The sequence below is a fragment of the Equus quagga genome, chromosome 7 (genome assembly GCF_021613505.1).
Source record: "Equus quagga isolate Etosha38 chromosome 7, UCLA_HA_Equagga_1.0, whole genome shotgun sequence".
Taxonomy (NCBI): domain Eukaryota; kingdom Metazoa; phylum Chordata; class Mammalia; order Perissodactyla; family Equidae; genus Equus; species Equus quagga.
The window spans coordinates 36,911,957-36,924,842 of NC_060273.1; the positions used below are offsets into that span (position 1 = coordinate 36,911,957).

Below are 12,886 nucleotides of genomic sequence, written 5' to 3' on the forward strand. Positions count from 1 at the left end.
GAGTTCCTCAACGAATTGAGGCATACGCACTCATTCTTAATTTCTTCTTTGTGCGCTTCGTCTTCCGGAGTGCTCCTAACTGTCAGAAAGTTGAAGTGCTGGGTACTCGATCTTTTTGTACATTTTACTTAGCTTGTCTTATTATTGTAAGTTCTGAAATAGGTGCAAGGTTTAGTAATTCAGTTTCAAATTCATTTCCCTAATATCTTTGCGGCTCAGTAACATTACCTGTTTAGCAGTAACATTTCCAAATCTATTATTACTTGGCAAGGGAGGATTTCAATTTCGCACTTGAAAATTGTTCTACTTGCTCTTACACACTGCAATTAGTGTGATCATTCACTATGTTATAGATGTCTGGTTAGATGAGTGTCAACCCAGGCCTTTGTACTCTTGTAAATGTCTTGTCAACATTTGAACCGTGTATACATTTTATCAAAAAACTCTTTGGTTCAGTGAGAGAGAAAAGTAGAGGGATGGAAATGGAAAAACTTACCCAGAAGTAAGATGATCCCCTTCTTACCCTGTGTTTCAAGATCCTACAGCTAAAGATTTTTAAAGCCGTGGTGTGTTTTTCACAACTAAATGGGATTCTCGTGTCCTGGTACTGTTCCTTACACTGGAGAAAATTAAATTATGACCCAGACTTGAATCATGGGCTAAATGTTACCCACTTCTGTAGCTGAGAATAGGAACCTGGGTTCTGGTTCTGGTTCTGCCATTCTTAACTGTGTGACATTAGACGAGTCATTTACCCTCTCAGGACTTCAGTTTCCTCAGGGCTTCAGTTTCCCCTTTAAAATAAAGGGGTTGGACCAGGTGATTTTAAGGACCCTTATATGATTCCTTGTGACTCTTGCTTAAGACTAGAAGTCTTGGGAATGTAGAGGTCATGGTTTTTCTTCATGTTCTCTGTGGTTATCTATTCTGTAGTTGAACGTTGAATATCAAGCATGCTGGTGCAGGAAAGAGAGTCCCCTGGGCCCTTCTTCGAGGGGAGGCCCAGAGCAGAGCTGGTTTTACTCACAGCTCCTTTCTCCTCCCTCAGCTCTCCCTGCCACCCACGTTCCTGCCCCTCATAATGAGGGGAGTCCCCGAGACCAGGCGATGGCATCTGCACTATTCACGGCAGATTCCCAGGTGAGCTGTGGGCCCCTCTGCCCTCCTGAGTCCCTCGTATCTGCCTCTCTTCTGGAGCTCTTTTAGCAGTCTCCACTCAGGACACTCACTCTTGATGCCCCTGCCCACAGAGCAGCCTCACTCCCCGCTCCATGCACCAGAGCCTGGCATGGTCACCTTTTCTTTCCCAGCATCCTGTAGGTTTGTAGTCAACTCTGTCCCTGACTCCAGGTTTGGGCAGTGGGATTGTCCCTGAGCTTCGGGAGAACTGAGTGTGGGGATCTCATTATTTCAGGCAATGGTGAAGATCGAGGACATGGCCGTGTCCCTCATCCTGGAGGAATGGGGATGTCAGAACCTGGCTCGGAGGAATCTCAATAGGGACAACAGGCAGGAGAATTATGGGAACGTGTTTTCCCAGGGTAAGACTGATGCAGGATTATTGTCTGATAAGATTGTTTTGCCTGTTTTCTTGTTAGTTGTGGGATCTCTGATGTGTTCAGTTGAGTGTTAACCAGGATTTAGAGACCACTGAGCCCCTTTCTTCAGACCGGATAGAGAATCAGAACATTTGTATTCATTTAACCCCAAAAACCTGGTGCTTTGACTCCCTGATTCCAGGTGGATTTTTTCCCTCTAGGTAGTTTTTGCTATTTGAAGTCAGAAATACTCTTGCGTTCTTGTCCTTACCTCTTCAGCCACTCCGTTACCTGGGAGGATTCTTCTCCACTCCTCAGGGGTTAGTTTAGGCACCTCTGTCGGGGCATCTGACAGTATCTGTATTTCCTGGTATAAAGGGCCAGGTGAGAACTGATCATCTCTCTAACCGTAATCCGGGATCATGCTCCTGAACCTACCAACATCCTTCCATGGACTCTGTGTCTTCTTCCATCCAGTGAGCACTGCTCCGCGACAGCTTTATATAATTCCGTGAACCTGCACCCACGCCTCCCTCATGATCGGGATTCCCAGTGTCAAAACTAATGGGGATCTTTGAAGAGCTCTGGCTCCTGGGTGTGTAATAAGAATGAAGAAGGTCTGTGAGGTACCACAATTGACAGACGTTCCCATTTGTCTCTGCTAGATCTCAGCCCCTGGGAGATATACCGCAACGCAGCTCTCAAAGGAGTCTTACCACGGGGAAGTCCACAGTGAGACTTCTGCCTGGGGAGGGCAGAGGGAGGGTGGATGAAGGGAAACCATGAAGAAAGACAGGGTGTTAGCAAAGAAACGTCAGGTTTCGTTTTGAGCCATAGGAGTAACTGGGGTTTATGGCTTCTTGGTAACTGCCCTTTGGACTAGATGAAAGTTAAGCCAAAGAACTGATCTGTATTTATGAGCTGGGTATTGCTTACTCTGCAATAGCTTTTAAAAAAAGACATTGGGAATAGTCTGGGAATTATCTAGACCGTCAGGAGCTTGGCTTGGAATTCAAAAGAAGTGGACCGATTTCCTCTTCCTTAAAATTGGTTCAGTATTTATGGTAATTTCATCACTCAAGTCAGGGGCGGGCCCGGTGGCACAGTGGTCAAGTGCTCACATTCCACTTCGGCGGCCCGGGTTTCGCCTGTTCAGATCCTGGGTGCGGACTTGGCACCGCTTGACAAGCCATGCTGTAGTAGGCATCCCACATATAAAGTAGAGGAAGATGGTCATGGATGTTAGCTCAGGGCCAGTCTTCCTCAGCAAAAAGAGGAGGATTAGCAGCAGATGTTAGCTCAAGGCTGATCTTCCTCCAAAAAAAAAAAAAAGCCGGTGCATCACTCAAGTCAGGAGTTAGATAGTATTTAGCTCCCTCAGTAACTGCATTCAGGGGCCTCTTGGGATGGTGCAGACCTACCTGGAGAGGTTTCTGAAGGCCAAGTAAAAAAAAGTAGAATTGGGATATTTTTGTTTTATTCCTAGACAAATGTAAACATATGTAAAATATTGTGTGTTTATTGAACAATTTTCACTCTCTACTTAGAAAACAAAGTGACACACAGAATGTAGCAGGCTACAGCAAAAATATATTCCAGCATTTAATATGTGATTGCTGAAATGAGAGGATCAGCTCTGCATTTGTAAAATTTTGTTTTCTTCTGTTATCTCCATGCCTGTCTCCAGCATTGTTTTCGGTTTCTCTTCTGTTCGCAATTATTCTCAGTTGTCTGTCAGTGAAGGATTTAATTATGTTTACTAATGCCCCACCCAGCTTCTTCGCCCTCATCTCTCCTGGTTGAGCACTGGCAGCTCTCTGCTGTCCCCCATGGTGAAGAGAAATGATTTCCTTTGTCTGAAGGTCCTTATAACTGCTAAGTTCGGAGCTCCTTGTTTTTCCCATTAACCATGACCTTATTGATAAAAGTTTCACATAATTGGAGGAGTATTCACTTTTCCTTTGTTAACTGTGTTCCTTTCTTTCTGCTAATACCACTTAATATTTTCTGGGAAAGATCTATCCATTCTTTTTGTTTTTAACTCATAAATGCTTGCATTAGAAATGAAATATGATTTTTTAAATGTATATTCCTTCAAATTAGTTATCAGGTGCCCAACAGTAGAACTGTGAATTGTGACCTCTCGTGTTAATTCTGCCTCCCTTCCTTCCTTTACTGGTTCTGTCCCCTCTGCTCATTCCCCAGCATGGCTGTTCATTCCCGTCCCCTCTGCACACTCCGTTTGTTGTCTTCTCCACTCTTTGCGTGCCCTCTCACTTCCCAGCTCTACTCCCTGCTGTCCCTATTTTTTTTCCTTATTTTTCTCCTACTTTATCTCTGATTAATATTATGAGGTCATTTTGCAGGCATGTAGAAGCTTTCTGAAAAACACTGTCAGCTGATTATATTGAAAAGAAAAAGATGCTATTTGTATTTTGTATTTATTGTGTCAGGTTGTGAAAACAGGAATGAGAATGAGGAGTCAACCTCAAAGGCTGAAATTGCAGAAGACTCAGCATCACGTGGGGAGACAACAGGAAGATTCCAGAAAGATTTTGGAGAAAAACGTGAACAGCAGGGCAGAATAGTAGAAAGGCAGCTAAGAAACCCTGAGGAGAAAACTGGAAAAGAAAAGAAAGATTCAGGGCCAGCTACAGTCAAGGAAAAAAAACCCACCACGGGAGAGAGAGGTCCAAGGGAGAAGGGTAAAGGATTGGGAAGAAGCTTCAGTTTGAGCTCAAACTTTAACACCCCTGAGGAGGTTCCGACAGGAGCCAAGTCTCATAGGTGTGATGAATGTGGTAAATGCTTCACAAGGAGTTCAAGCCTTATTCGCCATAAAATAATCCACACTGGAGAAAAGCCCTATGAATGTAGTGAGTGTGGGAAAGCCTTCAGTCTTAACTCAAACCTTGTCCTCCATCAGAGAATCCACACAGGAGAGAAACCTCATGAATGTAACGAGTGTGGCAAAGCCTTCAGTCATAGTTCAAATCTCATTCTACATCAGCGAATCCACTCCGGAGAGAAACCTTACGAATGTAATGAGTGTGGGAAGGCCTTCAGCCAGAGCTCAGACCTCACTAAACATCAGAGGATCCACACAGGAGAAAAGCCCTATGAATGTAGCGAGTGTGGAAAAGCTTTCAACCGAAACTCATACCTTATTCTGCACCGGAGGATTCACACCCGAGAAAAGCCCTATAAGTGCACTAAGTGTGGCAAGGCCTTCACCCGGAGCTCAACGCTCACTCTGCACCACAGAATCCACACCAGAGAGCGCGCCTCCGAGTACAGCCCGGCCTCCCTCGATGCGTTTGGAGCGTTCCTGAAAAGCTGTGTGTAAAGCAAGAGTTTGTCAACAAGCCATTTCCCCCTTTCGTTTCTAAAATTATCTCAGAGATGTGTGCCCGTGGAGGGGAAAGAAACAGCTTCAACAGATTTTAAAAAATCACACTAAGGATCCTTGTAGTTACATCAGCAGTGTTTTGCCTTCGCAGTCTGTGGGCATCTAGTTCTTCCACACAGCCCCTGCAGGGGAAAGCTAGTCCTGGATAATCGACATGCTCTTTCCACACGAGATGAAAGCACACACACTAAAATGTCAAGCTTTTCAGTAATGAGGATACCTCTAAGGCGCTATTGGACTCTCAGCAACCATAATATATGATTGAAAGATTAAGATTGGCTCTGAAAATGATACCAAGGTTAAAAAGCTGCTTGCTGCAAACAAGCCCTGCCTGGCCGCCATCTGGCTGTACCTTATTTCTCAAAAAAGAGGAACAGTTAAAAAACAAAAACTCCATTGGGACATGCTGCTCAAACTAGTTATATATACAGTAAGTTATATATATGATCACTGGTAGCCTACCAAAGCTATGGAAATCGAGGACTGTGCTGATGAGTATTAAACCAAAGATTTCTGTCTCTTCCTGAAAGAGAGAGTACGTGCACCAGTCTACAGTTCCAAAGGACTGCAACACATGTAGATGGTTCTATCCTCATCACTGAGAGAAATTCTACTGAAATGGCAACAATGATTCAAAACACTTCTCTCCCTTCTAGAAATCCCTAAAGCACTATCGCACTCCTAAATGCATTTCTCCACAAGTTAGCACTTGATTGTACACTCTCTTCTAATCCTTCATGGTTTTGTGTCTGAAAGTTTTCATCACCCCCCAAAAGAGATGCTTCCGTTGTCAAGGGATGTGTTTATATCCCCCACAGCACTGGACACAGTGCTGAACGCAGAAGAGGCACTCATTCTGCCTGACTTCCAACAGGACTTTTGCATTTATGATAAAGCCCTGTGAGTCATGAGTACCTGAAGTGTAGTAGCCTGACCCAGCTTTTGAAGAGGACCTTCAGAGCCTGAGGCATGCTAACCCTCAAGGGTCTGATGCTATTTTTGTCCTAAATATAAAAGAAAGGTGCTGGTTGGCTGCCTGCATAGACTCTTTCTAAACATGGATCGGTGAGTGAGTACCATGGAATGTCAGAAATGACTCTGTTGTCGTCATCTTAAAGAAGAAAACTATGAACACTTACTAAGGCCATTTCTTGACATCTTTCTACGGTAAAGATCTTAGCCAGAGTTCTCTTCAGTCAGCAGCTGAACAACCTGATGATTTGGGCACTTTCTGAATCATTTGTAACTTTACATAATATAGTTCAGAAGATGTGATTTTTGTTGCTTTTTCAGAAAAAGGAAAGTTGCAGGGAGCATTTTTTCCCCACACTTTCCAGAAACTTTGCAAAAGCATTTGACATCGTTAGCTGGCAGTTACTAAACACGTTGTTGCTCTGTGAAGTTCACCAACACGCTAGGATGTGGTTAACTGTATCGTAGTCATACTGCAAGGGTCTTTTCTGCTTCTCATCACTAAAGACTGAGGTGAGGTTATGAAACTTTGAGCTTTTCCATCATCTGCGCAGGAGGATGCAATTGGCTGCCTCAAAACTAGTGACAGAGACTGGTTTGGGATACACATACAGGAGACCCAAGTATCATGCGGTTTGGGATACACATACAGGAGACCCAAGTATCATGCGCTCCACGGGTACTCATTAGGGACTTGGGTAGAGATGACTGCTCATGAGAGCACGCAAATGATTGTGGACAGCCCTGCAGGAACTTAGAAACATAGGCTAAGACCAAACCTGAAGACTCCCCATAATGGGAGAACCCCACATAGAGTTTGCGGTCTCCCATCGAGAAACAGAACTGAAACTAGAATTCAGCAGTTGTTCACTAAACAGGAACCAGCTCCTCATGGGAGACAGCATGGCTTTATGGGGAGCCAGCGGGATCGGAGCAGCTGTGGCCTCAGCTCTAGACTAAACTACAGTTCTGCACAGCAGTAATTCTTTTTTTTTTTTTTTGGCTTGGCTTTACTACTTGGACCAACCACAACTTCCCTGTAGCTTCGAAGCAGTTTCATCATGTTGCGTGGGGAAACTTCAAGGAAGTCAGCTGCTGACCAGAATGTTCCTATCCATCCAGTTTAAGAAAAACAGATGAGATACTCCCAAAGAGTTTATGTAAGTAACTCTTTACAGTAAAGTGAAGGTAGAAAAAAATGCTTTCAGGATTTTCTTCAAAGAGCGAGCCGCAGCGATGATTGCATAGAACAACCGCTGGTGCTTTTGAGCTACAACTTTGGCTGCTGGGAAGCGACTGAAGGCAGTGAGGTACTTACCCCCAGGCACTGATCAAAGCACTGACTGTTCTTAAGAGGGAAAGAACTTTGCTCGGTTCCAGGTGGGCCTTTTTCAACCGCAACTACATGCTGGCGTAAGTCAGCCATCATTTTTGTTTTTTTTTTAAGTGGAAGTTAAATATAACCTGAGCCCCCACATTTAATTCCCGTTTTACTGGGACAGTGTGCTGACTATGTGTGGTTGCCCCTGGGGTTGCTTCAGATCTTCAGCCTTGAAGCAGCTGTTTGAAGATATGTTTTCTGAAGAAAACGGGTTACAGCTGTTTATTAAAGCTTATTTGCATTGCATTCCTTTACCTGCTGCTCAGTGCAGAGTGTAATTGGGTCATGGTCAAACAGGCTTACAACATCTAATTAGTGCTCAGGATAGTCACTCGAAAGTTCTTGACTGGCTGAAGTCTGTCAACAGTTTAAGTACTCTACAGTTAACCATTAGCATGCTAGTTGACCTAATGGAAGTTTTTGAAGGGTTTTTAAAAATATACCTTAACCTTGCCAGGAAGAGAGGTAAAATTCTTCAGGTTGTGGGGTATTTGTTTCTACTCCAGCCTGGCAGTCAAGGCTAAAGCCTGAATACAGATGCGTGAGGCATCTTGATATGTAAGGCACTTAGTTTTTTATTAAAGGCATAAAGGTGAAACTGTGCTAAATATGTACAGAGAGGACGTGTTTGATATGTGAGACAGTTCACATCTTAACATATATCAGAGAATTCATTCCAGAAAGGAACCTCTTGAATGTGATAAATATGGCAAAGCCTTTAATCACATCTCAGCCCTTAGCGTCAGAAAGCTTACACTGTAAATAAACTTTACTAACATTATATGTGAGGAAAACTTTCACGTATAGCACTCGTTGCTTTGGACAGAAAATGAATTCCGTCAGTACGTTCCAGTCATATAACGAATTTCAGAAACACTGCAGAGGAAACTCAATCTTAACTCCAGAGGATCCGCAGAAGAAAACAATGTGGGGAAATGCTAAAGAAATAGCAAAATGTGCTTCTTACAAAAATTGTTAATGTTGGGTACTTCTATATATTTTGTATGACCATGATGTCAGTGTCTTGTGTTTTGTACCTCCAGCCCCTGTTGTTATTCTGTATATTCTCTGTAAACAGATAGTGTATTTTATTTTAATCTATTTGACAGAACACATCACTCCAAGAGAGCAAAGTTTTGGAGTGAGTAGTGAAAAAGTCGATGTGGTTATAGACAAAAAATCAGTTCACAGAACTGAGGAGGAGGAAAATGAGAAAAAATTTCCATAGTTTGGTGCTTATCAGATCTGGAGAGGAGGGTAGTCGATTGTTAGGAGAGACAAGTTCATAGGGCACTCAAATGGAACAATTCCTGTAAACATCTGTAGCTTCCTGAGAATTTTCTCTTCAAAGCCAGGAAGTTAACCTCTTAGCTGCCAGATCACCATTTCAAACAAAGAGAACAGGTTCTCAGAGCTTGTCTGGGGAGAAAGAGGGTCTTCTCCATGAATCTAGAGGAGGGAGTATACTGGAAAGGCCAGTGGGACCACTTAACTTGACCGGATTCTGTAAACCATAGTCCTGCTTCCCCCACTAACTCTTAAATCCTTGTGCTTAGAAAATTTGGGATAGGGAAACACCAAGGTGGACTCTTTCCTGGAAAATAGGCACAGATGCCTCCAGTTCCTGGCATTACAGAAAGTTTTCCTGATAAGGCTTGAGAAGCATTTTGCAATATTCTTGTCTGTGCTCCTGCGTGCCGTCCCTGCTCCCATTTCTTCCCCGGTTTATGATGATTAGGAGAGAGGACTTGTGAAGATTCATAGCTGTGAAAGAATTCTTTTCTAGTTTTTATCCTAGAATCGATCACCTTTTATTGCAGGGTCTGGTCATCCTGATGTACGCATCTAAAGCTAGCTAACCAGGTTCATCCTGCCACCTCCTGGAAGGTTCGTTGTGTGAATTGGAGTAACAGTGTTAAAATGTAATCAGACAGTGACCACAGTACTTGCCAGGGGAGCTGTATTTTTGTGTGTCCCACTCTGAGCAACTTCTCAGAAATGTTTATGAGGGGGCTGGGGTTCTCCATCTGGGAAACCAAATGAGGGTCTACAGATTGCCCAGTGAAATACAGAATCAGAAAAAAGGAAATTAAGTGGTATAAATAGGTCTTTTCATAGAAGTTAGAGTAGATTTTTATTTCAACTGCTACTGGAGAATTTACTAAAAAGCATTATTTGAAAAATTTTCGTAACAGATTTATGTTTCATTTTTAGAATGAACACACTTGCACATTTAAAAGCAGTTACTTATTTTGCTATTCAAATTAATTTTTTATTCTATCTGAAAATGAAATTATCTGTTTTACTTTTCAAAGCATTGTGAAACAAACTTGAAGTTATATGGAGGTAAGCCATCTCCAATTCTGCAGGTCAAACAGAAGTTTGGGAAATACTTCGGACATCTCATAATACAGAATGTCTTAACATGAGAACTTAGTTTCATGTTGTCTGGTTCTGTTTAGTAGTGGATACCACAAACCAAGTTTTTCTCATCCTAAAACAGCGGAAGGTAAAGATTGGGCATTAGGTTGACTTCTAAACAATGGTCTGCTGTGATTTTAACAGCTTTTTTTTTTTTAATCTTTGAGATTCTCACCTCCATTTACTAAAGAATCATGAAGTATTTACACAGTAATCAGCAAAGTTAATTGGTCTTGAAATTAAATTTTATCCCTTCAGCAAGCACTCATTAAGCAGTGAGGCTGAGTGTTTTAAGATATAAAGAATGAAATCTGTGAGTGATTGAAAGGTGGGATTGAAACTCGGATTTCATTCCAGTTTCAGATTTAGGTTTTAAGTTCCTTTGGTCCAGGGAAGGGACTAGGCAACCCCAGTCGCCCCAAATCTCTGTCATTTTGTCTCCCGACGAGGTCAGGTGTTTTAGGAAGGAGCGAGGGGAGGAGGTTTTTAACAGCGCCTGCTCCCAGCTGAGGAGGAATAGTGCCGACGACGCCTGGCGAAGGGAGAGGAGAGAAACTTGGGGATGTGTTGCGTCAGTGCTCGCTCGCCTTCCTCCTCAGCTCAACCACTTAGCAGCTGAAGGAAGGTTTCAGTCCGGCGGAGCGTGTTAGACTGAGATGCTTCTGCTGGTAGGCGGGGTTCTTACGTGAAAGCAAATACGTGAGGGGGGTGGGGTGGGAGGAAGCCGATTGTGATTATGCAGGAAAATCTTGTTCTAAAAATCTATGAGTTTAGGGGTAAAGGGTGATATGCAAGCAAAATCAGTAATTATTTTAAAATGAACGTATGTATTTTTATTAACTTTTAGTTAAATATAGATTATTACAACCAACTCGACATGATAAGCCTAAATCTATATAGAGAGCTAACTCAGGCATTGTCTTGTTTATCTGTAGACTGGATAAAACAACCCTTTCCTGTTGTGTCAGTTCCTAGTTTCTTAGTTTAGAATAAATTAGACCAAAAGAAGAAACTTACTTGTCTTTAAATACCTGCAGAATTAAGTTATTGCTGTTAAAACCTGGCCTTTTCATTTCGCTAGTCTTTGAAGAGTCCAGATGCTTGGTAGATGTTCAGTAAGTGATTTTAAATTAAATTTGTTCATTTAAAATCCTCATTAACTTTTCTAGAAAGGCTTCTTTCAATAAATAATGGAATCTTAGAGGAAAAGTGGTTTGTTTTTTTAGAAACTAAGGAACTCCTCCACCGAAAATAATCATTTGAAACCTTGATTGAGGATTAAAGTTTCAATCATGAGACATGGCAGCAAAAGGAAATTTATATGCATTTATAGTCAATGGTCCATTTTAGGAGGCCGGTGGTGTCTGACAAATGCTAGAGTAGTGAGGTTGGGGAAGGAAATTGTGGGGATTTGTAATAAATATTCTCTTTATGTTGTTTCTCTTCTGGGTCATGGTAAAACAATAAATTATCATCTCTAGGTGGCAGTATTTGTGGCGCTTGGTTTTTTTTGTCATCCTTGGTTGTGTAAATACACATGTTTTGGGTAAAGAAAAAAGTGTAATTTCGAAGTTAAAAACTGGAACTGTGACCCACAAACAATCCTCACACACATGAACATGTTCTGAGTAATTTCACAGAGCTCTGTATGAAACACCACCTTAGAGCTCCAGGTAGCTTCTTGGAAAGAAGGCAAGAGGGTGAAAAACCATGAAACAAAGTAGCTTTTTAATGATCCCCCCCAAACAATTTTCTTATAAGATGGAACCATTAAAATAACCTTTGACCAATTTATGAAACTTAGAAAACTGAACATCCTAAGGGTAGGTGCAGCATGCAATCAATAGTTGAGACCTTCAAACTATGACCTCTAACCTGATAACCTTGTTTTGTCACTGCATGATATATTGAGACAAATTCTATTTGATTTTTTTTTACTTTGTCTCATTTAAATAATTGACATTCATCCTTTTCAAAAACCAGAATAGAGGTGCAAAGTGTTTTGTTTTCCTGCATGCTTCAGTTTCAGAATCCTTAAGGTATTTAATACTACCCCCTGCCCTGCTTGCTTTCCAAGGTTATGGCAGAATAAACAAATTTTTTCTAAAGTAAATAAAAGGTGGCACATGTGAAAAAAACATGTATTTTTACTTGGGTATCTTCACATCCAAATCCCTGTTCAGGGGATCTTCACCCTATCCTGTCCACCTGTCTCAGCCTGCGTTCCCCACAGACAGAGCAGAAACAGGTGAGGGCTTGTGTGCAGATGATTTACTTAAGGAAATGATTCCAGAGAACAGAAGTGAGGGACAGGGTAGTCAAGAACAGGAAGAAATCCAGTAGTTTATTGGACTTGGTCACTGCTATGGACAGTGGGTCTTGTGAGAGATTCTTGTCCCAAGTTAATAAAGGCTTGGACACGGAGACGACGAGCCTTCCAGCGCCAATGTATAGACAAGAGCCCTAGGAGTCACAAGGGTCAGGGTTCACCATCTGAGCTGCTCTCAACATTTCACTCTGTCCAGTCCAGTTCAAAGCCTGGTGGCTTCCTCCACTTCCTCCATTCCTGCGCCTTCGTTGCGGAGAGCTGCCAGAGGCAGACAGGCCCACGTGGCTGCCTTGGTGTCTGGCCCCTACTAGACAATCCCCTAGTCTCGATTTCACAGTCTGGGTGTCTCCTGCCCCCGCAAACTTCCGTGCCTACCACAGCCTCACCTCACCCCTTCCCAGCAGAGACCCCCTCAGCATTCTTTCCCGAGGGCCCCAGGCCATCCGGATGTGCTTCACTCTGGTCCTTCCTGCTCCCTGGAGCCCCTTGCATGCTGCCTGCAAGGGGTATGGCCTCGATCGGGTGCCTCTAAGCTCCTCCTGACCCTTCAGCATCAGTTCTACATTTAAATAAGCACAAACTTGTAGATTTAAGGGGCAAAAGCAAATGTGTAAAAATCTTTTGTTTGACCTTGTCCCTTCCTTTTAGCTACCAATCCTCTACCAAGTGGACCATCACTGCTGTTTTCATCTCTTCACTGCCAGTGTCCTCCCTCTTAAAGCCCCTGTGACTCAGCCCTTATCCCACCTACTTCAGTGGCACTGTTTAAGGTCGCCGGTGTTCTTGACAGAGCATTTTCTCATTTTTCTATAACATTTGACCATTTCCTTGAAACA

General features: G+C 42.7%; 1 protein-coding gene across 1 annotated transcript in view; it reads left to right on the forward strand.

Moving 5' to 3' along the window:
• LOC124242239 (zinc finger protein with KRAB and SCAN domains 1) overlaps positions 1-12,886 on the forward strand; it is a 42,316-nt gene that overhangs the window by 10,593 nt on the left and 18,837 nt on the right. The window contains exons 4-6 of the mRNA XM_046667054.1: positions 1,049-1,140; positions 1,415-1,541; positions 3,992-4,810. Of these exons, the coding sequence (XP_046523010.1) occupies positions 1,049-1,140; positions 1,415-1,541; positions 3,992-4,810 (1,038 nt within the window). The remainder of the gene's footprint in view (positions 1-1,048; positions 1,141-1,414; positions 1,542-3,991; positions 4,811-12,886) is intronic.